The following is a 25,616-nucleotide window of genomic DNA, read 5'->3' as shown; positions in this document are numbered from 1 at the left end:
CCCATATTTTAAAGTGATAATGAGTAATTGTGGTTTTGTTTGTGTCAGGATGTACACTTCTTTCCAAAAATATGTCTCATCGCTCCTCCACTTTATTGCCATCAGTGTTTCTTCTATGCATCTAATATATCATTCTTAGATTTTTCTTTCATGCCTGTCACCATAGTAGCTAAGCAATTATATTTAAACTACAGATTTCAGTTTTTCGGTTTTGTTTTATAAATGGAAGCTTGGAAGTCTTAGAGATTTTTATCTGTAAATTTGGTTCCCTCCCATGAAAAAACTAAAGAAGTTGCTATTTGAAGTTCTGAGGCTTTAACGCTGGTTTATTATTCTTAATTAATTAATTATTTTGAACATCAAAGATAGTTCTTTGTGTCTCACAAGAATGTGGTATCTACCCTAAACTCAGGAAGACGCAACAAGTGAGTGTCATAAACAGACAGCTTTTGGGCAGGCAGGACAAAGAGAATGGTAATAAAATGCACAATTGATAAATGCACAATGTGTGTCTCAGAGGCTAAGGATGCGGTTCATGTATGTTAGCTCTCCTCCCCTTCACCTCTGGTAGGCTTCATGACTTCTCTTTTGGGAGGAATTTGAATATGGTGGAACTATTAGCTAGAGGAATAGGTGGCTGAAGCTTGAGGTGGTTCCATTGACTTACAATGGTATAAAGGCTAAAAACTCTACCTATCTGGCGGAAAGTGGGAATATTTTTTTAAAGAAGCACACAATGTTATTTAATAGAGTACTCCATGCAGGAAATCTAATACAGGAAAAGTGTCATTTTAAGGCTTCAGAACTGTAATTTTCTTAATTTAAGATTCATGAAAATTAGTATCCTTGTTTAATATTACAACAGTAGTTTCTGAGAGCAGTCAGACTTCATTGACCACAGTGGAGGCCCACATGCTCTGTAGCCTGGTGGATTAAGAAGATCTCTGTGATGCCAGGGTCAGTACTTCAGTGACCGAGGACAGAAAGAATCATATATTTACATTGTAATTATAGAAATTATATGGTAGTAATGTCTAAATACCCTACCATGTCATGGTAATTATCCTAACATTAAATAGTCAACTGTCACCACATAAGGAACACAGATCATTACCAAATTCTACATACTGGAGCTCTTAAACAGAATTACTGTGTAATCTGCAGGGCACTGAATTATCCAAGCCCATGTGGGTCCTCCCAGCATAGCACTGCTGAAGAGAATACTACTAAGCAGAAAATTACTACTGTGTTTTATTGTTATTGAATGATTTTGCAAGACATATGATAATGAGGGGCCAGGTCCTGCAGACACTTGCACACAACTTAATTTTACTATTGCGAGTGATCAATGAATCTACTCATATAAATAAAGATAAACTAAGTAGTTGCAGGATCTGTACATGTATACAAGGATACCTGTCTCTTTATGGACGCTATGTCATAAGATATTCAAAAGGTTAACATAATATTTTTAATGTACGCTATTCATGATACAAGATATTTTTCTAGTAAGTTGCTTTTTCCTGATTAATGTTTCATAATTATTTCAAACGAGGTTTTGGGGAGGAGTTGGGTGGGTGGGGCAGCTCAGACATTTAAGCTCTGAACAACACAGTGCTTGCTGTCTGGTTTCTATAGATGCTATAGTACCTTGTGTCAAACTTAGGCCAGGTCTACACTAAAAAGTTAGGTCGACCCAGCCATATTGCTCAGGGGTGTGAAAAATCTCTCACTCCTGTGTGACATAGTTAAAATGATCCAACCCCCGATGTGACACCACTGTATTGATGGAAGAATTTTTCTGAGGACCTAGCTACCTCCTCTTGGAGAGGTGGATAAAGTACAGTGACAGGAGAACTGTTCCTGTCACTGTAGTGAATGTCTGCACAGAAGCACTACACTGTTTCTAGTAAAGACGTAGGGATATTTTCCTACATCATAGATATAATAACAACTTATTGTTTTCAATATTTTGTTGAAAAATTTTACTTAGTTTCAATTCTTTGTAAATTGGGTGAGATCTAGGGTTTAATCCAAAAAGCTCCTTGAAGTCAATGGAAGGATTCCCATTGCCTTCAACTGATAATGAATCAGATCCTTGATGCTTAAATGTAACTGCTGCAGACATTAATGGGAGGTACACACAAGCCTCAAGGATAAAAGAATACAGCTCATGTAGAGTTCTATAACAGCAAGAAACAGATCTACCAAAGATCCATGCAGGAGATTTCATGGCATTGTTTAAAGAACATTCTTTATAGTATATTAGAAATGAATGTCTTTCAAGTTATAATGGCCCTGATTTTTATTTTTATATTTTTTGCCATTCAATGTACGTGACATTTACTCAAGACTGTTACACATGGTTAATATTTTCTGTGGATGAGACTACATTTAATACAGGCTGAGTGGTTAAAATGAACGGAGCCATTCTCAGTAGAGCAAAAAGAAGCATGTTGGATGTGAAAATCTAAATTGTTTCTCTCTTGGATTTTCAGAACTGAATAAATGTGGCTTCCACATGGATTTTCTACAAATAGATTTCATGATGGTTTTCCAAAATTGCTTATTAGATGTGTAATTCTCAAGAAAATTGTAGATATAACTCTACTTAGAAACAAGCACTTGGGTCTGCTGGCAATTTATTGTTTTAAATACAAGCAAGAGTTGTTATAGGGAGCTCTGTAGCCAATCTGACATGATGACCTGTTTCTATTTACTTCTTTGCTGACTGAAGATTTTCAAGGGTGCCATAATAGTCTACATTTTATGTACAAATTGCAAAGTATTCCCCCTGCTATCTCTTGTTTGAATTCCAGTGGGTTCCTAACATTGCAACTGGCTAATTCGGACTTTACATTTATTCATGAACTAATCCATACTTCAGAATTTATAATTTATAAGAACAAGACCAGGATGATAGTTTTGGATGAATTTAGAAATCAATGAATATGTATTACAATTAGGGCTGTCAATTAATCGCAGTTAACTCACGTGATTAACTCAAAACTATTAATCATGATTAAAAAAATTAATCGTGATTAATCGCAGTTTTAATCACACTGTTAAACAATAAAATACCAATTGAAATGTATTAAATATTTTGGATTTTTGTCTACATTTTCATATATATTCTGTGTTGTAACTGAAATCAGTGTATGTTATTTTTTATTACAAATATTTGCACTGTAAAAAGATAAAATAAATGGTATTTTTCAGTTCACCTCATACAAATAATGTAGTGCCATCTCTTTGTCGTGAAAGTACAACTTACAAATGTAGATTTTTTGTTAAATTACTGCACTCAGAAACATAAAAATGTAAAACTTTAGAGCCTACAAGTCCACTCAGTCCTACTTCTTTTTCAGCTAATCACTAAGACAAATAAGTTTGTTTACATGTACAAGTGATAATGCTACCCTCTTTTTATTTACAATGTCACCAGAAAGTGAGAACAGACATTTGCATGGCACTTTTGTAGCTGGCATTGCGAGGTATTTATGTGCCAAATATGCTACACATTTGGATGCCCCTTCGTGCTTCGGCCACCATTCCAGAGGACATGCTTCCATGCTGATGATGCTCGTTAAAAAAATAATGCATTAATTAAATTTGTGACTGAACTCGTTGTGGGAGAATTGTATGTCCCTGCTCTGTTTTACCCGCATTCTGCCATATATTTCATATTATAGTAGTCTCGGATGATGACCCAGCAAGTGTTGTTCATTCTAAGAACACTTTCACTGCAGATTTGACAAAACGCAAAGAAGATACCAATGTGAGATTTCTAAAGATACCCACAGCACTCGACTCAAGGTTTAAGAATCTGAAGTGCCTTCCAAAATCTGAGAGGGACAAGGTGTAGAGCATGCTTTCAGAAGTCTTAAAAGAGCAACACTCCAGGGAAGAAACTACAGACCCCGAACCACCAAAAAAGAAAATCAATCTTCTGCTGGTGGCATCTGACTCAGATAATGAAAATGAACATGCATCCGTCCGCATGGCTTTGGATTGTTATTGAGCAGAACCCATCTCAGCATGGACGCATGTCTTCTGGAATGGTGGTTGAAGCTTGAAGGGACATACGAATGTTTAGCATATCTGGCATGTAAATATCTTGCTACGCCGGGTACAACAGTGCCGTGCGAATATCCATTCTCACTTTCAGGTGACATTGCAAACAAGAAGCAGGTAGCATTATTTCATGCAAATGTAAACAAACTTGTTTGTCTGAGCGATTGCCTGAACAAGAAGTAGGACTGAGTGGACTTGCAGGGTCTAAAATTTTACATTGTTTTATTTTTGAATGCAGGGTTTTTTGTACATAATTCTATATTTGTAAGTTCAAATTTCATGATAAAGAGATTGCACTACAGCAGTTGTATTAGTATTAGGTGAAATGAAAAATACTATCTCTCTTGTTTTTTTACAGTGCAAATACTTGTAATACAAAATAAATATAAATTGAGCACTTTGTATTATGTGTTGTAATTGAAATCAATATATTTCAAAATGTAGAAAACATCCAAAACTATTTAAATAAATGGTATTCTATTATTAACAGTGTGATTAATCGCACCATTAATCGCAATTAATTTTTTAATCACTTGACAGCCTTAATTAAAATGAATTGTATTGCAAGGCATGTTTTATAAAGGAAGACCGATGTTTGTAATAAATGTTAGTGCATTCTCGGCTGGTGTACACTAGCCTTATTTCATAGGTGGCTGTACTGCAGTCAGATGTAAGTATTATCCTCAAAAACTCATAGTCTACTGAGGACTGTTGCACTAGTCAGAGTGATCATGGTTGGTGGCGTTGCCCCAGGCATCATGTAGTGAAGTTTCCAGATATGGCTCAATTCTGTGATCCCTACGGGTGGCACCAAGTAGGATCAGGACATACACTCCTTTGTGCATTGATGGAGAGTTTGAGTGCATGTTGTGCTGGGATGTTTTTGTCACTCCTGGCAATATGGCCAGAGATTGTGCAACACTGCTTTTGAATACAATGAGTGATTGAAGGAAGGCCAGATCTCTGTGAGATCATGACATTGCACAAATTCAAACAACTGTATGCTCAGGATTTGGCTCTGACCGTGCATATGGAATGTCTCTATCTTCTTTAAGCTTGCCTATAAGAGAGGGCAGGTTTCTAACCTGTATTGCAATTCAGGTTGAACATGGGTTTGATAGATTCTAAACTTTATCTTAGCACAAAGACTTTTTTGCATCCATAAGCAAGACATTGACTTCATGCAGGACACAGTGAGACCTATTCATCAAAACATCCAGTTTGCTGTGACCATTGAAAGTCTGCTTGCAGCAGAAGTAGATGAACTCATCACTGCTCTCACAATACTCTGCCCTACCTGTATTAGAGTTTCTGTTGGCCCAGCTCTGAGGTTCTGGGCTTGGGCTTCTGGCATGAAACATTCAAACCTTGGGCTTCTGCCATGAAACATTCAATCCCACAGTGTGGCCACCATCTTGAAGAGCTTGGAGAGTGGAGTTGAAATTCTATGGCTTCTCCACATGCAAGATAGCATCGTTGTCACAGTCTTGGTCAGAGAACACTTGACCAAACTTGATTCTGATGTGTGGGGTGGCAAATCCTAATATACAGTCAATAGCTCAACAGAATAGTGCCAGGGTGAGAATGTGTCCCTGCCGCATACCTGAGTTTGTGTAGAAATGTGGCAAAAGCCAGGAACCAAAGCACGCTCTCGCTCTAGTAGCAGTTTGAAAATCATGCACCAGTTTTATCAGAACATCTGGAACATCAGCTCCTTACAGTGTGAGCCAAAGTGCTTAGCTATCAATCAAATCAAAAGCCTTTTTGATGTTGATATATGCCCCATAAAGTGGACTGTTAAATTTTTGGAGTAACTCAGGCAGAAGCTGAAGGGTAAGGACAGCATTCATTTTTGACCACTGAGCTGTGAAACCTGATCGCGATGAACGATGATTTAAGCATCAATTTTTTTATTTAATTATTAAAAGCTTTCAAAGTGTGACTGAGATGACAAGCAAAGAGAGGGTCAAACTTAATCATTTTGTTAAAAGTCTTCAGAACAGAGCCCATGTCCAAATTTAATGAGTGTTGGCCTATTTCAATACTGGACTGAACTGGAACACCAAATCAAATGGCCACTGAACTTCTGGGAAATTCAATTTCTGGATCTGAGCATCCTTATTTCAACCCTCTTTTAGGCACAATCAAAAAACAGGTTAGGGTATCAACCTTCCTCGTACAGTGGACATTTGTACAATGTACTCGTCCCCCATTTTGTTTGAAACTTTGTGCATTTTGTATTCAAGAGAAACCCATATGGGTTTTGCCCCACAGGGCAGGGGGTGTGGGGATTCTGTCACTTGGGTGGGGGATGGCAGCTTGGAGCTGGGGACATTGGGGCTTGTGACTGCCACACTGTCCCATAGGGCAGCTTCTGCCAGGGCTGGGGGCACTGGGGCTCAGGGCAGCTTCTGCCAGTGCTTGGGGCTCGTGCTTCAGCCCCATGGGGTGGCTTCTGCCAGGGCTCAGGGTGCCTGAGCTCGAGGCTTCAGCCCCGGGGATGGGGGTGCTGGAGATCGGGCTTTAGCCCAGAGTGGATGGCTCCGGCTTCTGCCCTGCAGGGTGACGGGGTTCAGGACTCCAACCTTCAGCTGCCAGGCTCTAGGGCTCCCAGTGGCCCAGCTTGGCAGATGCCCTGAAATGGCTCACAGCCCCTCAGTGGGTCACAGACCCCCAGTTGAGAAACACTGATATAGGACTCAATGGAATAAGGAAATGCACTGTGGGTTCCCCTTGACACTTAATGTCACTTTATTTGACAACTGAGCTGAGAGGGAGGATGGAAAGGGGGGAGCTGGCTAAGGCATAAGGAGGCTTCTCTGCAGAATCTATATATTCCAACTCCTTTTTCTTCTGTATGGGGGAGAGGAACAGATATAAAGATTCTGCTCAAATATGTGGAGTACTCTGCAGTCTCTGGCCAGACTGCGTAGAATGTATGGGAATGTGTAGCATGGCTGGATGTGGTTTAAGCATTGTTTCAAGCCGCAGGGTAACTATGGTTAGTTTCCAGCTAATATACGGCCCAGTCAGGTATCCACTGGCATCAGTTACAGTCTTTCCATTGACATCAGTTGACATTGAATTGAGCCTATAGCAAAGGTGCTTGAGGTAGATTGCATTACATTTTGATCTCAAATAGCCTCTGAAATAAACTTATCAGCTGCTGGTCTGCAAACAACTATCACTTTATTATGTTGGTTTTCTTTACAGCACACAGACTTAAAATATGTGCATAATTTTTAAGGTAGAGTGACAAAACCTGTTTAGCTTTCTATATTGTGATTTCTTTAGCTTTCTATATTGTAGCTTTCTTTTTTTTTCTTTTTTTCTTTTTTTTTAGCTTTCTATATTGTATTCAAAGCTGGAATTTTTTTAATCACCATTAATATGAAAATACTGAACCACCGCTTCCTTCTACCCTTAGCAATTATTATCATAATTTCTACCCATTAACAAGAAAGCTGGAAATATATAAGACCATCTCTTGATCTAGATGTCAAGCTCCAGAATTTACAGCCATTTATGCCATCTGGGAGTCTGATGATGATCCAATTTGTATTCGCAAAAAGAAAAGGAGTACTTGTGGCACCTTAGAGACTAACCAATTTATTTGAGCATAAGCTTTCGTGAGCTGCAGCTCACTTCATCGGATGCATACTGTGGAAAGTGTAGAAGATCTTTTTATATACACACAAAGCATGAAAAAATACCTCCTCCCACCCCACTCTCCTGCTGGTAATATCTTATCTAAAGTGATCACTCTCCTTACAATGTGTGTGATAATCAAGTTGGGCCATTTCCAGCACAAATCCAGGTTTTCTCACCCCCCCCCCCACACAAACCCACTCTCCTGTGTGTGTGTGGGGGGGGGGTTTTGAGAAAACCTGGATTTGTGCTGGAAATGGCCCAACTTGATTATCATACACATTGTAAGGAGAGAGATCACTTTAGATAAACTATTGCCAGCAGGAGAGTGGGGTGGGAGGAGGTATTTTTTCATGCTTTGTGTGTATATAAAAAGATCTTCTACACTTTCCACAGTATGCATCGGATGAAGTGAGCTGTAGCTCACGAAAGCTTATGCTCAAATAAATTGGTTAGTCTCTAAGGTGCCACAAGTACTCCTTTACTTTTTGTGAATACAGACTAACACGGCTGTTACTCTGAAACCAATTTGTATTATGTATTACAAACTTAATAAAGATGTCCCAAAAGCAAATGGATAATACAACACAAAATAGGTGTCACAGACTTCACCCATCATGTAAAGAATCTTAGAATCAGTGCACTGAATGCACTGGAAATTCTACACAAGTGTTACTTTAATTATTTGGGGGAAAACACTATGTGATGGAAGTACTGTATGTTTCTCTTCACCTTTGGACACTTAGTATACTGGATGCTTAAATGGTGTATCAATATATATTTAATCAACGTGACAGCAAGGCTTAATCCTAATTGGTGAAGAACATGTTAGTTAACAGAGACGGAATGGTTTGTTAATCTGTCACTAAGCAAGAAGATGCACATTACTTGTAGCACTGACTGTTCAGCTTTCAGTAAAAATGTACTGAACGTCACACTGCTTGCTTTTCTGTTACACTCAGAGAGCTCTGCGGTTGACTGCAAAAGCTGCATCTGGAACTTCTAGACTGTGAATAGGCCACCTTATGAATGTAGCATGTATAATTGGCTCCCTGATAATAATTAAAGCCCCAGTTCAGCAAATCACTTAAAGTGGTGCTTAAGTTCCGTGTTGAATAAGAATGGACATAAGCGTTGCTTAAGTGCTTCACTGAAAGCACTTGAAAATGAAAGTCCTAATGAGTTCAAGTTGTAATACATACTTTTATTTATGCACATGTATTCAAAATGTTCTGAGGGAGCCTTTCAAAATTTTACCAGCCCGCTCACCCCCAGTGAGTAGTTTTTGTTTTTTGTTTTCTGGAGACTTGTTTAGAGGGATGAATGGGTGCAATATTATTTGAGGTTTTAATTATCTTCAATCATTGTGGTTAAAAACAAGTGAGTATTTTAAAGCTATTGCCAGCAATTCCATGAGAACAACCCACAGAGGCAGGAGAAATCCAGAACTGCTATTGCACAATGTTGCAGATGATGAAATTTCTATCCTGATTTCATCTGGAGCATAAAATGACTTGTATGTTTGTTATATAGGTATGATTATTTACTGCTGCATTTGAAGGAATGCAGGTAGATGCATATTTTAATCAAAATTGGGGGAAATTTTACAAAAAAAAATTCATGAACATATTTTGCAAATTCTCAATCAAACTGGTCACATTCATATCTATTCAGAATTATTCATGCCAGCAAAGTTTGGAAAATAATCATTTTTTTACCACAAAGAGAGAGAAATTAATTTAATGACAAAACAAGATTCTATTTCAGGGAGAAACTGAAAGAGTTTACAAATGTTAGGTCATCCAACCATTTAGTGACTCGGGAGCAACATCATGTTGCATCTAGGAAGAGTTAGGTGACCAATCACATGATATAAATAGTGAATCGTGAATAGCAAATACATGAATTATTATAGCAAAGTTAATGAGAAAACATAGGCTAAAAATAGTTTACAGAAGTAAGTTGTCAAACAAATGCTAATAAACAAATTCATAACAATCTATATCCATTTGCAGATAGTTCACAAACAGAAAAATATGGTAATTTCACTGGAGTATGAATTTTAGGCCTGATCCTATTCCGGGTTAGTCCTAAAATGTATGAACATTGCAAGGAATCTGATCTGATTTTATTACTACCAGGGAAGTTTTGCAGTGTCGTATTTCATTGATAAAAATTCACACACACGCATCTCTAGTGTATTTTTAAGAGGCATCAAATAGATTATTAACAACCACTGGGAAAGTCTTCTTTCTTGCTTTCAACTTTGGTTGGGTTAGGCAAATATTTGTGAGCACTACCATATTCAAGAGAGATGAAGGGGAATTTGAATAAAACCTGTAGATTGTGCATCTTTGAGTCTAATTTATGATATCCCAATGAAAAAATAAACATTAAATACATGTCCTACCTGGTTGTTGCATTATATATTCTTCCGTTAAATTATAGCCTAGAGAAAACATATTTACAATTCATATCGCATTCATGCATTTATCCTGCTCAGATGTAATCCGTAAATGGTATGTTTGCTTTTCCAATGGCCACAATAATATATAATCACTAAGCAACAATGTTATTTACATCTTCCCTTTAGGGGCCGATGTTATCAATTTTGATGGCCATGCTGTGTTACCGTACAGATTCAGGAACAAGAAAATGAAAACATTGAAAGACGTCATCACTCTGAAATTTAAAACCTCTGAAAGTGAAGGTGTCATCTTCCATGGTGAAGGGCAGCAAGGAGACTATATCACCCTGGAACTGAAAAAAGCCAAGCTGGTCCTTAATTTAAATCTAGGTATGCTTATTCTTTAAAAATCATTTTAGGTACATAATTTAAATCCAAATACCATTCTCCTTTTTTTCCTTCTTCTTTTGCTTGTTGTTTTAAGCAGCACCTTATAATCAGATCATCTGGTGAAAATGCTGAATCCTTTCCTGTATACAGTATTTTTAAATGAGTGTAGATTATGTCTTACTATGGATGCAGAATGTCAAAAATATGAAAATGAAACCACAAATAGAAACACAACAAAAAACAGTGACACCTAGAAATGCAGTGTTCCCAAAAATGACAAGAGAATCTTATTCTTGGTTTAGGGCATACATGGTGCTGGTTAGCTTTACAGAGATTCATTTACAGTAGAAGCAAAATGGCTGTGGGAGAGAGGGAGCTGATCAGCAGTACTGGGGGAAAGGCCAGGTGAATTTAAGAAGACTTGGGAAGCTGCAGAGAAAACAGTGAGGGGCCCTCACTGAGAAGCCATGGGCGAATGCCAAGCTGAGGTCCAAGATACTGCCTTGGAGAAAGTATAGCCAGAGAGGAGGTAGAGTGACAGCTCCGGGCTGCAAATGCTTAAGGAGAAATCATGGCCCTACTTAAGTCAGTGGTAGAACAGGATTTCACCCTGAATGTCTGATATGATCTTCAGATGTGCGTGTGGAGGGGCGGGAAAACTTACCGATCTCAGGTTTCAGAGTAGCAGCCGTGTTAATCTGTATCCGCAAAAAGAAAAGGAGGACTTGTGGCACCTTAGAGACTAACAAATTTATTTGAGCATAAGCTTTCATGAGCTACAGCTCACTTCATCAGATGCATTCAGTAGAAAATAAGTGGGGAGATTTATATACACAGAGAACGTGAAACAATGGGTGTTGCCATACACACTGTAAGGAGAGTGGTCAGGTAAGGTGAGCTATTACCAGAAGGAGAGCAGAGGGAACCTTTTGTAGTGATAATCGAGGTGGGCCATTTCCAGCAGTTGACAAGACCATCTGAGGAACAGCAGGCGGGGGGAGGGAATAAACATGGGGAAATAGTTTTACTTTGTGTAATGACCCATCCACTCCCAGTCTTTATTCAAGCCTAAATTAATTGTATCCAGTCTGCAAATTAATTCCAATTCAGCAGTCTCGCGTTGGAGTCTGTTTCTGAAGTTTTTTTGTTGAAGAATTGCCACTTTTAGGTACATGGCAGAGGGATACAATTAACTTAGGCTTGAATAAAGACTGGGAGTGGATGGGTCATTATACAAAGTAAAACTAGTTCCCTATGTTTATTTCCCCCCATGCCCCACTGTTCCTCAGATCTTCTTGTCAACTGCTGGAAATGGCCCACCTTGATTACCACTACAAAAGGTCTGAACGTCCATCCCACCCACCCCTCCGGCTCTCCTGCTGGTAATAGCTCACCTTACCTGATCACTCTGCTTACAGTGTGTATGGTAACACCCATTGTTTCATGTTCTCTGTGTATATAAATCTCCCCACTGTATTTTCCACTGAATACATCCAATGAAGTGAGCTGTAGCTCACAAAAGCTTATTCTCAAATAAATTTGTTAGCCTCTAAGGTGCCACAAGTCCTCCTTTTCTTTTTACCGATCTCAGTAACCTGATGCCAGTGTTGCTAGATCCTATACTCTAAGCAATGTGAGAAGACTATTGGGCCACTTTGGGGAGCTACTTTTCATATGGGCCCACCCTTTTTGTTAGCTTTGAGATTGGGAAATTAGTAGGTTGGTTTTCATTTTGTATTCAGTGAATAATCCATCATATAGCTAATTCTGTGGCAGGATTTAAGGAGACCTTAGATGATGAGACTAAGAAGTGTAGGCTGTGTTCATAAAATCTGAGCACTAGAGTGTCAGAGTCAGATACAGGCTCTGTCTGTAGCCAGTTGCCTCATTAAGAAGTTATCTATATATTTATTACTACCGAGTCCTGCCTCTTTCCTTCTGCAAGAGGTATTACAGGCTTCTGAGCAGGTTGGTTTGTAGGCTGAGTTATATAAAATAGTTTTGCTCATATGAGAAGGAAAGTGTGTATGTGGCTTTAGATTCATTTTTTCTTAAAACAAATGCCTTTTAAAATGAGGTTTCATGTAACTTTTGCCTGCTTCTCTTGCAGTCATGTGAACAGTAAATTATTCTATTCATGTATTATTTACAATGCATATTAATTATTTCCACTAGCATTTTCTATTCTGCTCCTTTTTCTAAAGATCAACAGTACAGGCAGATGCTGATGAGGACAGCACATCTTCCTGTAGCACTAATCTATTTTTAACAAATTTCACTGCAATTATAACCCATTTCAGTTTTGTTATATTTCTCAGCTCAGCCAGCCTGAATAATATATAATAGCTTCCATACCTTTGCTTGTCTGGGGTGTGATTATACAGTCTGAGGAGATAGGGGAGGGAAAGATCTACTAAGACTCGAAGTCTGAGTTCCAGCGATGTTTAATGTCAAGAAAGTTTCAGCTCCACAAATAGATTTAGATTATGCTTCATTCAAAACATGGAAGATTGTGTGAACCCTAACTAACATAGCTGTGCCACCAGAAGTGCCTGCTTTAGATTCAGATATAACTGTGCTTTTGCCAGTATAGCTTCTTTCCCTTCTGGGGCTGGAATAAGCTTTACCTGCAAAAAGCACAGTTTTTCTGGTATAAGTTATATTCACAATAGGAGTGCTTTGCTGTTATAATATGTCAGTATGGGTATAACTGCAGACCCTTCCAAGTGTAGACATGGCCTAAAGCTTTTCTCTTATCAGACCCCAAGGGCCAACTCCTCATCTAAGTCAGCATAGTTCCACTGAAGCTTGGAAACTGGCCCAAAGTCTAAATACTCTAGTGAAAGTGACAGCGAAACACTTTCTAGGGCTCAAACACAGAAAATCTCTGATTGAAAACAATTTTATAACTAACTAAAAGTGGATATTACTATCATTCTCCATCAAACATTTTCTGTTATCAGTAATTACTTATATACCTCACAAATTAGGTATTTGGTAAATGACCTAGCTAAATATATTAATGGCAAAAACTCCCAAATGGACCGATCTTGACTTCACAGCAAAAATGGTAGTGGTTATGCAGCATGTTTCATGTGAAATATGATACAGCAGGATGAATATGTTTCCTAAATGACACTGAGTGTGAGTTAATCATCTGCTGCTCTTCTATCCTCTCCGTCTCAGGTAGCAACCAGTATGGCTCAATTTATGGTCACACATCCGTGATGACAGGCAGCCTCTTGGATGACCACCATTGGCACTCCATTGTCATAGAACGTCATGGGAGGAACATCAATCTAACACTGGATAGGCACATGCAACATTTCAGAACCAATGGGGAATTTGATTACCTGGACCTGGACTATGAGGTACACAGTGACACCTGTTGCTAGTTCTCCTTCATATCAGCTCTTTAGAATAAAGCCAAATGGGGAACCAACAAACAAAAAGGCGATACAACTTTGATGTCCATACACCAATGCAAGATGTATGGAGAATAAGCTGGAAGAACTGGAAGTATGAGTACATAAACTAGATTAAGACTTAATTTGCACCAGAGAGATTTGGTAGGATAAATCTCATGGCTGGAATGTTGGTTTAGAGGAGTATAGCTTGGTCGGGAAGCATAGGCAGGAGGAAAAGGGAGGAGATGTTATGCTGTACATCAAGAATACATGCACTGGTTCTGAGGCCCAAAAGGAGGGGAGAGACAGACCAGTTGAAAGTCTCTGAGTAAAGATAAAAGGAGAAAAATAGGGTGATGTTGTAGTGGGGGGTCTATTATAGGCCACTAAATCAGGAAGCAGAGGTGGATGAGGCATTTCTGGAACAAATAACAGAAATATCTAAAACACAAGATCTGGTTGTAATGGTGGAATTTAACTACCCGGACATCTGTTGGGAAAGTAATATGGCAAATCACAAAATGTCCAGTAAGTCCTTCGAATGCATCAGGGACAACTTTTTGTTTCAGAAAGTGGAGGAAGTAACCAGAAGGACAAGCATTTTAAACTTGATTCTGGACCAACAGAGAAGAATTAGTTGCAAATCTGAAGGTGGAAAGCAATTTGGGTGAAAGTGATCATGAAATGATAGATTGCATGATGCTAAGGAAAGGAATGAGTAAGAGCAGCAGAATAAGGATGATGGATTTCAAAGAAGCAGACTTTAACAAACTCAGGAAACTGGTAGGTAAGTTCCAATGGGAAGAAAATCTAAGAGATAAAAAGGTTCAGGAGACCTGGCAGTTTATCAAGGAGACAGTATCCTGGTGCAAAGGAAAGATAGAAAGAATAGTAAGAGTCCAATATGTCAGCACCAGGAGCTGTTTAATGACCTGTACATTAAAAAAAAATCCCGCAAAAAAAGGAAACAAGGACAAATGGCTAAGGAGTACGAAAGAATAACAAAAGCATGTAGGGACAAAATCAGAAAGGCTGAGGCACAAAATTAGTTGCACCTAGCAAGAGAGATAAAAGGCAGTAGGAAGAGATGTTATAAATACATGAAAAACAAGAGAAAGACTAAAGAAACTGTATGTCCTCTATTTAGTTGGGAAGGGGTATTAATAACTGATGACATCAAGAGGGCTGAGGGGATTAATGCCTATTTTGTTTGTCTTCACTGCAAAGGTTAATGGTGACCAGACACTCAACACAATTAATATGAACAGCAAGGAGGGGGAGGTAGAAAGCCAAAATAGGGAAAGAACAGGTTAAAGAATATTTAGATGAGTTAGATATATTCAAGTTGGCAGGACCTGATAAAATTCCTAGGGTACGTAAAGAACTAGCTGAAACCATCTCGGAACGGTTAACCATTATCTTCGAGAACTCATGTGGGCAGGTGAGATCCCAAAGGACTGGAGCAGGACAAATATAGTACCTATCTTTAAAAGGGAGAACAAAGAAGACCCGGAGAATTACAGACCACTCAGCCTAACTTCGATATCTGGAAAAATACTGGAACAAATCATTAAACAATCAGTACATAAGCATCTAGAGTTGGGTTATAAGGAATAGTCAGCATGGATTTATCAAAAACAAATCATGCCAAATCCACCTACCTTTTTTCTTTGACAGGGTTACTGTCAGTGGATAAGGGAGAAGTAGTAGACGTGATATGTCTTGTTTTTAGGAAGGCTTTTGACACAGTCACACATGGCATTCTCATATGCATACTAGGGAAATGCAGTCTAGATAAAATTATTGTAAGGCAGATGTATGAGTGGTTGAAAGACTGTACTCAAAAAGTGGTTATCAGTGGTTCACTGTCAAGCAGTGAGGGTGTATCCTGTGGAGTTCTGTGTGGGGTCAGTCCCGGGTCTGGTAAAATTCACTTCTTTTTGTAATGACTTGTAAAATTGTATGCTTGTAAAATTTGAGGATGACACCAAACTGGGGTGCGGGGTGCAAGCACTTTGGAGGAAAGCATTAGAAATCAAAACAACCTTGACAATTGGAGAATTTGTCTGAATTCAACAAGATGAAATTCAATAAAGACAAGAGCAAAGTCCTTCACGTAGGAAGAAAAAAATCAAATGCTCAGCTACAAAATGGAAGAATAAGTGGCGAGGTGATAGTACTGGTGAAAAGGTTCTGGGAATTATAATGGACAACAAATTGAATATGAGTCAACAATGGGAAGCAATTGTGAAAAGGCTAATATCATTTTGGGGTGTATTAATAGGTGTGTTGTATGTAAGACATGGGAGGTAAGTATCCTGCTTTACTTGCCACTGGGGCCTCAGCTGAAGTACTGTGTCCAGGTCTGGATGCCACACTTTAGGAAAGACGTGAAGAAATTGGAGGGAGTCCAGAGGAGAGCAGCAAAAAGTGATAAAAGGTTTCAAAAACCTGACCTATGAGGAAAAGTTGAAAAAACTGGGCACATTTAGTCTTGAGAAAAGAAGAAAAGGGGACCCGATAATAGCCTTCAAATACATTAAGGGCTGTTATAAACAGGACTGTGATAAATTGTTCTCCATGTACACTGAAGGTAGGACAAGAAGTAATGGGCTTAATCTGCAGCAAGGGAGATTTAGGTCAGATATTAGGAAGAACTTTCTAACTATAAAGGTAGTTAAGCTCCAAGGGAAGTTATGGAATCTCCATCACTGGAGATTTTTAAGAACAGATAGGACAAACACGTGTCAGAGATGATCTAGATTTATTTGAGCACAGTGGGCTGGATTCGATAAACTGCTGTGGTCCCTTCCAGCCCTACATTTCTATGATTCTATGAACTTTAGCTTTTCTGCTACATTTTATGGCATTTATTTTAATCAGTGCTTTTAGTTCTTAGATTCCCTCTAATTTTCTACAAAGCTCTGTAGTTCTGTTAATTTTGAAACTCAGTTCCCCCAATTATCTTCTAGATCCCAAGTCTGCCAAACTTCAGTGTCTGCTGTTAGACTCATCTCTTTTCTCAGGCATTTATTTATTTATTGGGTCTTAGAGTGTTTACATTCCTGCACAAGTATTTTTAAAAATATCTTTCAGTACTTAGAGATTATGCTGACTGCTTTAACAAATTATTAAAATAAATACACTTTCCTTAACGACAAAATGTAAAATACAATAAATAAAACTAAAAGAACTGTAAGTGCCCCAAAGTCTATTATCTCATTCCAAGTGACCAGCATGCTGCTGATCTAGGAGGCTTGTGTTCAAGAATAGAAATAGGGGATTGGTTTAACCCGCTGACCTTATCTTGTGGCAAAGAAGGCCAAGTAGAAACATGTTACTAATATAGGCCCCAATCCTGCACCTCTTATCAATGGGAGCTTTCTCACCAATCGAAATGTATTCTCTGTAAGAGACAATGGGAAGGGAAGATAGAGAGAGAAATGTGTTTCACTTCTGAATTCAACAGTAAATTTAATAATAATAATCAGAAGTGAATGAAGAATTTATAGCAAATAAGTTTTAGATTAATCTATATCATGCTTGTACTTGATTACTGCATGACTTGTATTGTCATTAATTTGTTCATTGTCCTAGACTGGTAGATGAATGTGTGCAAATGTGTTGAAGCCCATAGGCTGCTTGTGGGATCTTCTGTATATTTGTCTATTCGCTACTTGTTGTTAGTTATTTGTGGTATTTGATTGGTTGGCTGAGTCACACAGAATTGTTTCTGTCCTTGCAACTTTTATAAAAAGTAGTACAAATACTTCAGTTATGAACCTTCGTTGAACCCATATTTGAATAAATATTTCTGAGATTCTCTTTTTTTATGAATATTCTTTTGAGTGAGAAACATTCATGTGAATGTTTGAGGGAAATGACTTAAAAGAGTGGCAAATGCCATTGAAGTAAATTAATGGTTTCATTCAAACAAATGTTCATGAATGCCTTTTTTCAGTACTCATCCAGTTCTAACAAAAGATAATTTACACTTATAATTAGGGTTTTAAAAGTACTAAACACTTAAATTATACCTCATAACAACCTTGAGCGGTAAATATTATTAAAACTATTTTTTTCAAGCAGATAAATTGAAAGCACAGTTAGGTTAAATGAGTTGCCTAAGTCTGCACAAAAAGCAAGAGGCACAGATGGGAATAACCAAAGTTTTCTGACTCCCAGTGCCTTGATCTACAAGCTAGAATACACTCCCTCCTCCCTCCCCCAAAGGTAGGAATACATCTAATGTTTACACTCCAGTTAAACACCTGCAGCTAGCCTGTGTCAGCTGACTCTGGTTCACTGGGCTCCGGGTCTGTTTAATTGTGGTGTAGACATTCAGGCTTAGGCCGGAGTTGGGCCCATGGGAACCTGTGAGTGGGGATGGTCCCAGAACCTGGGCTCCACTCCGAGCCTGAATGTCTGAATCACAATTAAACAGCCCTGGAGCTTGAGACACATGAGCTCGAATCAGCTGGCACAGGCCAGTTGTAGGTGTTTAATTGCAGTGTAGATATGAGGCCTGAATCTCTGTCCCTTCCAACAAGTAGGGTAGTTTCTCAGGAGCAATCCTCTGGGGTATGTTCTGCTTTGTATGTGTGTGGGAAGCTCCTCATCTCTGATGGAAGTTACATGAATACATCAAAGAGAGAATATACTTTGAATTTGTTTCAGTAATTCATATAAATGTCAGTAGTAGCCCTGAACTGTCTATCTCCTTTCCTCTCAATTAACACTGTCTTTTTAGTGTCTCGTTGTCATACACCACATTTAAATGTGCTGCCCTTATGATAAACTAATCATAGGTGATAAAGCTGAGAGAATCAAAACTACATTTCAAATGGAGAAACTATTTTTTAGGTTTCTCTCTTTCAGAAGAGATAAGCCAGCAAGAGAAATTGGCACTATTTCTAATTACGCTGTTAATGCAAAAAAAAATAAAAATAAAATAAAAAATCCATCAATCCCTCTGAATTTGTCATCCTGTCTGGTTGTCTCCTTTTTTCCTTCACTTTTTTCACAATCTTTTTCTTTTCCAGTTTCCTGCTTTTTTTTCAAGTGCATAAATACTGGCTTAGCAAAGAATGTGTTGCACCAAATAAAACATTAAGGGTTTGATCCTCAGCTGGTGTAAACTGTTGTCATTTCATTAAAGTCAACAGAGCTTAGTCACCAGCTGAGGACGTGGCCACAAGATTACATGAAGGAGCCCATGTGAGCAAGTTTTAAAGCCTTTGGTTTTCAGATGCATTGCATTGAGTAGGCTTTAGTTCTTCTTAAATGACTCAAGGATCTTCCCCTCTTTAAGATGGAAAAAGAAATGTTCAAAACATTTTTTAAATAGATAATGTTCCCCTTGAGTTTCCTTTTCCTGTTCTCAATAATACCCAATAGAATTGACAAAGAATGATGTTTGAAAACTTATTTCTGGCAAATTCCAGAGGCAGTGTCTAAGACAGGGATCGGCAACCTTTGGCACGCAGCCTGTCAGGGAAAGCCACTGGTGGGCCGGGACGGTTTGTTTACCTGCAGCGTCCACAGGTTTGGCCAATTGCAGCTCCCACTAGCCGCTGTTCGCTGTTCCAGGCCAATGGGGGCTGCGGGAAGAGGTGGCCCGGCCTGACGGGCCGTGTGCAAAAGGTTGCCGATCCTGGTCTAAGAAGTTTGTGTGAGCATTTTTGGGAAGGAGTGTACTTTGGTATATTATTGGTACCATCATCTGTTTAATATAAATACTGGGCTGTCAATTGCACTGTTAAACAATAATAGAATTCTATTTATATAAATATTTTTGGACGTTTTCCACATTTTCAAATATATTGATTTCAATTACAACACAGAATACAAAGTGTACAGTGCTCACTTTATATTTATTTTTTATTATAAATATTTGCACTGTAAAAACAAAAGTAATTGTATTTTTTCAATTCACTTAATGCAAGTATTTTAGTGCAATCTCTTTATCATGAACATTGAACTTACAAATGTAGAATTATGTACAAAAAACAACTGCATTCAAAAATAAAACAATGTAAAACTTTAGAGCCTACAAGTCCACTCAATCCTAGTTCTTGTTCAGCCAATCACTCAGATAAACAAGTTTGTTTACATTTGCATGAGATAATGCTGCCCACTTCTTGTTTACAATATCAGCTGAAAGTAAGAACAGACATACTCAAAGCACTATTGTAGCCGGCATTGCAAGATATTTATGAGCCAGATGCACTAAAGATTTACATGTCCCTTCATGCTTCAGTCACCATGACAGAGGACATGGGTCCATGCTGATGATGGGTTCTGCTCGATAAAGATCCCAAGCATTGCAGACCAACGCATGTTCATTTTCATCATCTGAATCAGATGCCACCGGCAGAAGACTGATTTTCTTTTTTGGTGGTTTGGGGTCTGTAGTTTCTGCTTCGGAGTTTTGCTTTTTTAAGACTTCTGAAAGCATGCTCCACACCTCGTCCCGATGAGATTTTGGAAGGCACTTTAGATTCTTAAATCTTGGGTCAGGTACCGTTGCTATCTTTAGAAATCTCACATTAGTACCTTCTTTGTGTTTTATCAAATCTGCAGTGAAAGTGTTCTTAAAATGAACAACATGTGCTGGGTCATCATCCAAGACTGCTATAACATGAAATATATCGTAGAATGGAGGTAAACCACAGAGTAGGAGACATACAATTCTCCCCCAAGGAGTTCAGTCACAAATTTAATTAATGCATTATTATATGAATCACCACTAGAGGTTAGAGAATGATTCTGAACAAATAATTTGACTGTCTCCCCTACCTTGTTTACAATTTTTTCTGTGATGGATATTTCTTCCAATTCAATTATTATTTGATATATTTCTTGTTCCATAGCTTGTGAGTGAGCAATTCATGGTGAAATGTCTAGAATGGGATGAAAGGTCACATGGTATGCTTTGTTCATATAGGGATGAATGTTGGTCTCCAGGGTGAATATTTGCAATTACAAAATCAAAATTTGCTTTCTTCCATTTTTTGCTGGGCTTATTTAAATTTGCTGTTTGGGCAAACAGTAGTGCTAGCTATCTCATTTGCTGTGTGTGAATGTTCAGGAAAACAAATACATCTGCAGCATATTTGTTTTAAAATTCTAATATATTTCCCTCCAGTTACTATCTACAGTCTCTTGTTTGTTTTCAAAGATAACCTTTGGTGGCATGCCTTTTTCTGGGAAGCCAAGTTCAAATAGCAGGAAAAACTTCAAAGGCTGTATGGAAAGCATCAATTACAATGGTAATAATATCACAGACCTTGCCAAGAGGAGGAAATTGGAACCTTCTAATGGGGTGAGAACTTTTTCATGATCAGCTAAACTTCTGACAAGTAATGGAGCATACATAGATAGTGTGACTCTGTGTGTAGCTGATACCCATGTGATATATTGTAGTAACATGATATGATAAATAACTTTTATCACATACCTGTGCAGTTTACCACATACTTATGAGCACATTACTTTACCCCTTTGCCAGCTTCTCATGGGTCTTACTCCAACATTCCAAACTGGTGGTGTAGTTTCAGACAGCTGCTATTTAAAAACAAAACAAAACTGATAACTTTCTCCTTTTCTGGTTGGATATTAATTCCTGAGCCAGTGATAGCTTTCCTAGATGTAAACATGTCGTGGCTTCAAAGTCTAATCTCTCATGTCCCTAAAGAGTTAGTAGTGGGGATACCATTGGAGAGAGGAGATTCTCCACTTCACCTGGCATTGGCTTCTAGCCCTGGAAGGCCTCAAGATATCAGACTTTAAAGTCATGTTGTTTTATAAATAGAAAAGCTATTTTGGAGGTAGTTTACATTATATTAATTTCATTTTTTTCTCTCCCTTGGAAGAACTGCACAATGGTACTCATGAAAACGAAATCCTATGTCTTTACCAGAGGAGGGATACAAGAACTAGTCCCATTAATATTTTTAAGTCTGTAAAAAAATTCCTAAAATAGCTTTTCTGTAATATATGTGGCACACATGGAATACATGGTGTTGTAGTGTAGAATAAATGTTTTACTGTCATGAGTCCAGGATGACCTGCCTACATCGTTCATGGCTTCCCTCTTCATAAGCATTGGAACCCTCACAAACTCCAGCCAATAATATCTTCATACAACATCATGAGCATTGTAACACTCACAACATCATGTACTCTTTATAAATACACATGCATATGTGATGGTGATGAAATCGTATAAAATTCCTAATTAATCTATACATATTGTATATGGTTTTAATATTAATATGCTGATATAAAGTATCTGAGGAATATGGCTGAGTGATCATGACTGCGGGAATGATAATTTTGAATTTTCTGATTTTCATCTTAAAATCTCTGAAAAAGCTAAACTTTAAACAGTAACACTGTTTTGCACAAATAGTACATTTTGTTATTTCTACACCAAATTTCTTTAGACATGACAAAGACATTAAGCATGATGTGCATGCCAGGTATGAAACTCTGCTTCAGTATAAGAGTTCTAAAACCCAACCATCCTGAATCCTTGAAATTCCTCCTGTTCTTCAGGGGATTTCCTGCCAGACATGGTGAAATCCAATTAATAATATTGAATTCCTGTGAAAAAAGATGCTCTGTTTTCTGTAGGATATGTGGGATTTTAAGTGTCCCACACTGTACAGGACAAATGAGCTAAGCAACACACGTTATATGAGAAATCTTGCCAGATTTTCAATTGGGTGCCTAATTCAAGCCTGATTTCTGAATCCCTGTTAAGGAAGGGTATTTATATGTGTGCTTAAGTCCAATTTAAGTCAATGGGATTTAAGTCCATGCTTACATGCTTTCCTGGAATAGGAACAGTTTTAAGTATGTTACTTTAGTGCTTTCCTGAATTGGGGCCCCAGATAAGTTGCATGATTCTCAGAAGTGCTGAACACCCAATGTCAGTCCTGTAACCTATGGGTGCTGTGGGTTTTCAAAACCTTTAGAAATCAGACTACTTATTTAGTTGCATAAATAGTGACAGGGATAGATGAGAATCCCTCTTCTTTTTTTGGTATGAAATTATATTACAGTGAGATCCACAGATGTAGTATTGTTATTCACTAGTGCGTCATCAAGAGTCTATTGCAGGCTCGTTTAATTCGATGGTTCTTTTGATTTCCAGTTCTAAGAATGACTATAAAAATAGAAGTGACCTTTGTTTTCAGTAGAATTACTTACAATGCCTCACCTCTGCAAAAACAAAATCAATTTTGTTCTAATTAAACCAACATGGATTTTTATGTTCCTTGCAAAAGCTTTTTTGCTCTTCTTCCTCAGCCTGATTTAGCATGAAAACTTGGGTTTTGTTGATGATACTATTATTAACCATGTCCATTCTGGTGATGTCTGGGCATTAACTAAGATTGAGCTTCCATTGTAGTAGGTGCTGTACAAACGCAGAGTAGCAGAGAGCACATGCCATGGCAACCTTACTATCTAAGTAGACCAGACAGACAAAAGGTAGGCAAAAGAGATATAATACAAGCAGAATGGTCAGTGTTAGAGCTGGGCAGGAAATTGTTTTCCTGTCACACTTAAACTGTTCTGTGTCGGGGTGAACCTGAGACTTTTCAAAGCTTTTTTGCAAAGAGAGAGAGAGAGACCCACCCCAGATTATCCAAGAACCAGGTGGTCCCAAGTGAGTGCCACCATCACCACACTATTCTGGAACAGGTCCCTCTCAGCCTCTCCTGTTGAAGTTGTTACACTTTGTATAAATAAATATTTATTAGAGCAGGGACTTGAACCAGAAATTCCCACATCAGTGCCCTAACCACTGGATTACAGAGTCAGTCTCTCTCTCTAGCCCAATAAATATTGAATGATTTATTTAAAAAATGGAACAGCTCCAACAAGAGTGATTGGGGCAGAGACTGACTCTGTAAGCTGGAGGTTAGAGCCCTCCCTTGGAACGTTGGTGACCTAGTCCCTGTCCCTGTCCCTAATCAGGGTCCTGGGTCTTCCACATGCCAGATGTATGCCTTAATCACCAAGTTCTTGGCTGTTCTGGGTTTGATCTTGCTCTCTCTCTCTTTCTGACCAGAAATGACATCCTGGACCTGAGACACCTTCCCAACTGAAGTTTCATTTTACTGGTACATCAGCAAATCAGCATTTTCTTACAAAAATCTGTTTTGTTGAAAAAATCCCAACCAGCTCTAATCAATGTTATGACAGCAAGTTTAATGTTGCTTCCACTATTGGCGGGGGGCGGAGGAGGAGGGAGGGAGGAAGGAAGGGTTAGCTAGGAGGAAATTGGCTAAATAGAAAGTCAAAGGAAAGGGAGAGGAGTGATGAGAACAGAGTGGGTGAGAAGGAGGGGAGAAAGTATGAAGGGCAGGTGTGGACTGAGGCTGAGGTGAAGAGACTGTGCAAGAGGGGACAAGGAGTGGGTTGGAGCAAGCAGCCAATCAGTGCAGGTCAAAGAAAATCCAGTCAAAACCATAGAGAATATCAGTGTACATCAGTCCCTGTTTAAACTGTTTCCACAGCTGCTCTCCTGACTTCAGTCTCTGCCTGGCTCCTCTTTGCAGTTTCTTTCCCCAAGGCTACGTTGTGGGGGAAAGAGAAAAGATGCTGCATAGGTGTTCATGCTTGGATGATGGAGGGAAGGGCCTCTCCCTTGCACAGTTCTTGGCCTGGAGGGTGCTGGGGGGGAGGGTGTGTCCAAGGCTGAACCCCATTTTACCCCTGTCTCTCCCCCACCAATGCAGCAGGTTAATCAGCTTAACCAGCTTCTCCCGCTGCTCTGCTAGCTTCAGTCTCAATGCATAAGCTAAATATGAAGGGAGTATTTTTTTTTATTTAAACTGTGTGCTTTAGACCAGCATTGTGTTAAGCCTGAAGATGAGTAAAAATCTATTTTTATAAAAATAATGAATGAACACTTGATAAAATGTTAGCAGCGGGATATAGGCTTTGCAAAACAATCCGTTCTGAGTTACCTCTCTTTTGAGAATATGTATTCAGTTTATAGTTCTGTTCATTTGGAAAAGGTTTTAAAAGGCAGTTGTTTTTCCAGCAGCGGTGATGCCTGGATGTGGGTAGGAAAAAATGTAAATGTAGACTTATAAGTGTAAATTTAGAGTTAATTTACAATATAGGGTAAAGATCATAATGCAAAGCCCAAGCTGTCTAACTTGAGAAGCTTCCACTGTTAGTCTTCTAGCATACTGTTAATAATTTTGCAATAAGAACAAAAGTCTCAACATAAATGCACGGTATATATTTGACTTTCAGACTTCAGTGCTGGATGAGTACTTCAGCAATTGATTCTGAACCTAGTCCATAGAAAAGGATCCATTTCTCTTTGAAAAATATGAATCTCGTTATTGTGGCAAACTTCAGATGAGTTCTAACTCTTTTCCCAGCTCTAGTAGACCATCTAAGTGAACTGGGCTTTACATAAAAGAGTAGTTTCCTGATGATGTACAGTCATGGAGGGAAATAATAATCCAGTTTAGATTAAGTTGAATATCTCAGTAGAGAAAAGATCAGATCGGCTAACTGACAGAGAAACATGAAGAGAGTTATACCCTAGAATTATATGCTTCTTCCACAAGTAATCCTTTACACTGTTAGCATTTAGGAATACATTATCTCATTCCTGTGTAAGGGATTTGCATACATTCACACCCATTAGCAATTGTGGG

The 25,616-nt window shown here is 38.5% G+C and overlaps 1 protein-coding gene across 1 annotated transcript in view; it reads left to right on the top strand.

Moving 5' to 3' along the window:
* Positions 1–25,616, top strand: part of CNTNAP2 (contactin associated protein 2) — a 1,667,645-nt gene that overhangs the window by 777,732 nt on the left and 864,297 nt on the right. Inside the window, exons 5-7 of the mRNA XM_084620442.1 lie at positions 10,316–10,519; positions 13,706–13,890; positions 21,107–21,250. Of these exons, the coding sequence (XP_084476568.1) occupies positions 10,316–10,519; positions 13,706–13,890; positions 21,107–21,250 (533 nt within the window). The remainder of the gene's footprint in view (positions 1–10,315; positions 10,520–13,705; positions 13,891–21,106; positions 21,251–25,616) is intronic.

This window comes from Lepidochelys olivacea, assembly GCF_965140295.1.
Source record: "Lepidochelys olivacea isolate rLepOli2 genome assembly, chromosome: 2".
NCBI lineage: Eukaryota > Metazoa > Chordata > Testudines > Cheloniidae > Lepidochelys > Lepidochelys olivacea.
This window is presented reverse-complemented; position numbering and strand designations above follow the sequence as displayed.